General features: G+C 58.3%; 1 protein-coding gene across 1 annotated transcript; it reads left to right on the top strand.

Annotated features, from left to right (window-relative positions):
* The first annotated feature begins 1,107 nt into the window (after nt 1–1,107).
* Nucleotides 1,108–2,390, top strand: LOC142766120 (uncharacterized). The gene is made up of 3 exons (XM_075867970.1): nt 1,108–1,174; nt 1,382–1,612; nt 1,705–2,390. The coding sequence occupies exons 1-3, from the start codon at nt 1,108–1,110 to the stop codon at nt 2,388–2,390; spliced, it is 984 nt and encodes a 327-aa protein (XP_075724085.1).
* The last annotated feature ends 342 nt before the right edge of the window (nt 2,391–2,732 follow it).

Genomic DNA, 2,732 nt, shown 5'->3' with positions numbered 1-2,732 from the left:
GGTTGACTCCCGTATTCCTCCACTTCGCGGTCTTCGGGCAGCATCGCAAAGGTGAGGTCCGGATTTGTATCTCAGGCAGCTGATGTTCCTATCCTTGATGGGTGGGCTGAATTGGTCAGTAACGTGAACTCGGCTTCGCCGGCGTCTTCAAGAAGGTCCCTTCCCTTGGACGTGGTGGTCGTGTAGCCGAGCTCTCGATGTTGGGCGTTGAAATCGCCGCTTATAGCGGCAGCGTCTCCTCTCTTGACCAGGTCTTTCTGTGCTTGTGATGTGGCGCTCTTGATCTTATGGAAGAGAGTCTTGAATTTCCGCTTTCCATGTCTTGGATCGCTATAGATGTTAGCGATGAAGACGGTGGTCGATGTCTTCTTCTTACTTTCACCCCGGCCTCCTCGTTCTTTGCCGCTAATCGCTAGCTCGGTGACGCACAGCTCGATGGCGGTGTCCCTGATGCCCAGGAACTTGGTGTTTCACGTAAGCGATGCCTTTCCGGATGAACGTGCGCACGCCCTGCGCCGCGCCCTTCCCGCATGTGCGAGTGGATGGGGGGCAGGCGTGTGCCCGATACCCTGGCAGCGTCGGCGTGTCTTCGGTGTGGGTTTCTTGGACCGCTATCACGTCCGGGCGAGCCGTCGGTTCCAGCGATCTCAAGTACTGCTGTAGGATTGCTTTTCGGCACCGGAACCCGTTGGCGTTCCAGTGCCAGATATTGATCTTATTGTGGCTGTCCATTATGAGGGAGAGCCTTTTGTGTTTGTCGATATTGATGCACCGCTTCACCAATTAGCGGCTGCAGCTTCTCGGGGCTCAGGGCCCTCTCTAGCGCTTGCTCGATTTGGAGCTGAATCGTTTGCGCAAGTTGTTATTGGATGACTTGGGCGCGTTCCGTGAGGATCCTCTGCTCGAGGCCCTCAAAGCTCTTGCCCATTTCTTTATAGCTCTCGCGTTCCGACCAATCTTCTTACTGAGACTCCCGTAGCCGAGAGGTATGGTCCTGTCTCCGTTGTTGGTAGCTGCCACCGAGATGACCGAGGCGCTATCATCTTCTTCCTCGTTGCTTTCGCTTGCGCTTTCTAGTTCACCGCTCGTGAAGTGGGCGAAGAGGAGATGTTCAAGCGACTCAATGAGCGCTACCTCCCCATCACCAGTCGCGAAGACCACCCAGACTACGCCGGCCAGCCGAACCCCCACCTCGACTGAGATCTAGAGGAATGGGAAGTGAGGCATGCGGCGCAGGACCCGAACTGTCGTTCGGCAGCCGGACCCGACAGAGTTACTAACAAAACTCTACGCAGCCTCAGCGACTCAGCTATCACATCGATGACACGCTACTACAACGAATGCTAACGTAACGGCAAGCTGCCCAAGGCCTGGAAGACAGCAAAGACGATCCAGCTGCGAAAACCAAACAAGCCATCGGGCATAGAGGGCCTGCGTCCCATCTCGCTCACGTCCTGCGTGGGCAAGGTGCTGGAGCACGTCCTTAACACCTGGTGGAACCGTTACCTGGAGGCGCACAATGTCTACCCGGACTCGATGCTTGGCTTCCGGGCCAAGTTGGGAACGCAAGACGCCATGCTCCTGATCCAACGAGAAGTCCTTGACCCACCGGGCGGGACTCCGAAGAATGACAACTGAGAGATCTTGGGCCTGAACCTGCAGAGCGCCTTCGACAACGTTAGACACTCGGCGGTCCTGGCTCAGGTGTCCCGCCTGCGGCTGGGCGCAAGATCGTACAACTACATCAGAGCATTCCTCTCTCGCCGCCCGGCCAGGCTGGAGGTGGGAGGAACGAAGCTCGAAGAACGAGAGGTGGGCAGTGTCGGGACCCCACAGGGCTCGGTCATCCCCCGTTCTTGTTTAACACCGTCATTATTGAGGTGGCCAGGAGTCTGGAGGTGCTAGGCCCAGGGATCCGACACTGCCTCTACGCCGACGACGTAACCATCTGTGCCACGGGTGGAAGTGACGGAGACATCGAAGCGGGTCTGCAGGCGGCGGTGGACGCCGTGGAATCCACGCTCTCGGGCACGGGCTTGCGGTGTTCGCCACAAAAATCACAGCTACTCATCCTGCCACCACATGGGAGGCACAGAAAAAAGGCAAGCCAAGAGGGGGCCGAGAACATCATCGTGCGTGCCAGTGACGGTATGCCGATTCCGCACGTCCCGGAGCTTCGATTCCTGGGAATGTTCGTGGACGGCACCCAAACCAACGCCACGGTGGTCAAGAACGTCACAACCAAGATGGGCGTCGCAGCGCGCCTGGTCAAGCGAGTGTCGTCCCGCTACCGGGGCATGAAAGAGACGGGGCTCCTGCGTCTGTTGCAGGATTTCGTTATAAGCCACGCGGCATATGCGGGGGCCTTCCACCGCTGGACCAGCGCGTAACGAGCAAAGATCGACGACGCCATCCGGAAGGCGTACGCGGGGGCTCTTGGGCTCCTACCATGCACAAATACAATGGCCTTGCTGTGTCCGGGAGCACACAACACGCTCTCAGAGATCAGCGAGGCCCAGAGAGCTTTGCAGCTGAGCCGCCTGAACAACACAGCCGCGGGCAGAAGATTACTCGATCGGGTGGGATTACTACCTCCAGGAGAACGCCCGGGAGCAGGGCCGGACTGGGAGCTAGAAGAACAAGTCCCCCTGAGCAACGAGGCAGCGAGGAAGATCATTGTCTACCCGCTGCCAAAGAACACGGACCCGGAAAGTGGTGCTGGCAGGCGTGCA

Source organism: Rhipicephalus microplus, chromosome 6 (genome assembly GCF_043290135.1).
Source record: "Rhipicephalus microplus isolate Deutch F79 chromosome 6, USDA_Rmic, whole genome shotgun sequence".
Lineage (NCBI taxonomy): Eukaryota > Metazoa > Arthropoda > Arachnida > Ixodida > Ixodidae > Rhipicephalus > Rhipicephalus microplus.
Note: the sequence above shows the minus strand (reverse complement) of the source record. Positions and strands in the feature narration are given on the sequence as shown.

Coding starts and splice junctions, on each gene's coding strand:
- LOC142766120 (XM_075867970.1), top strand. CDS start 1,108: ATGTTCAAGCGACTCAATGAGCGCTACCTCCCCATCACCAGTCGCGAA. Junction 1,175..1,381: donor AGACCACCCAGACTACGCCG/GCCAGCCGAACC, acceptor CCTGGAAGACAG/CAAAGACGATCCAGCTGCGA. Junction 1,613..1,704: donor AGAAGTCCTTGACCCACCGG/GCGGGACTCCGA, acceptor GTCCTGGCTCAG/GTGTCCCGCCTGCGGCTGGG.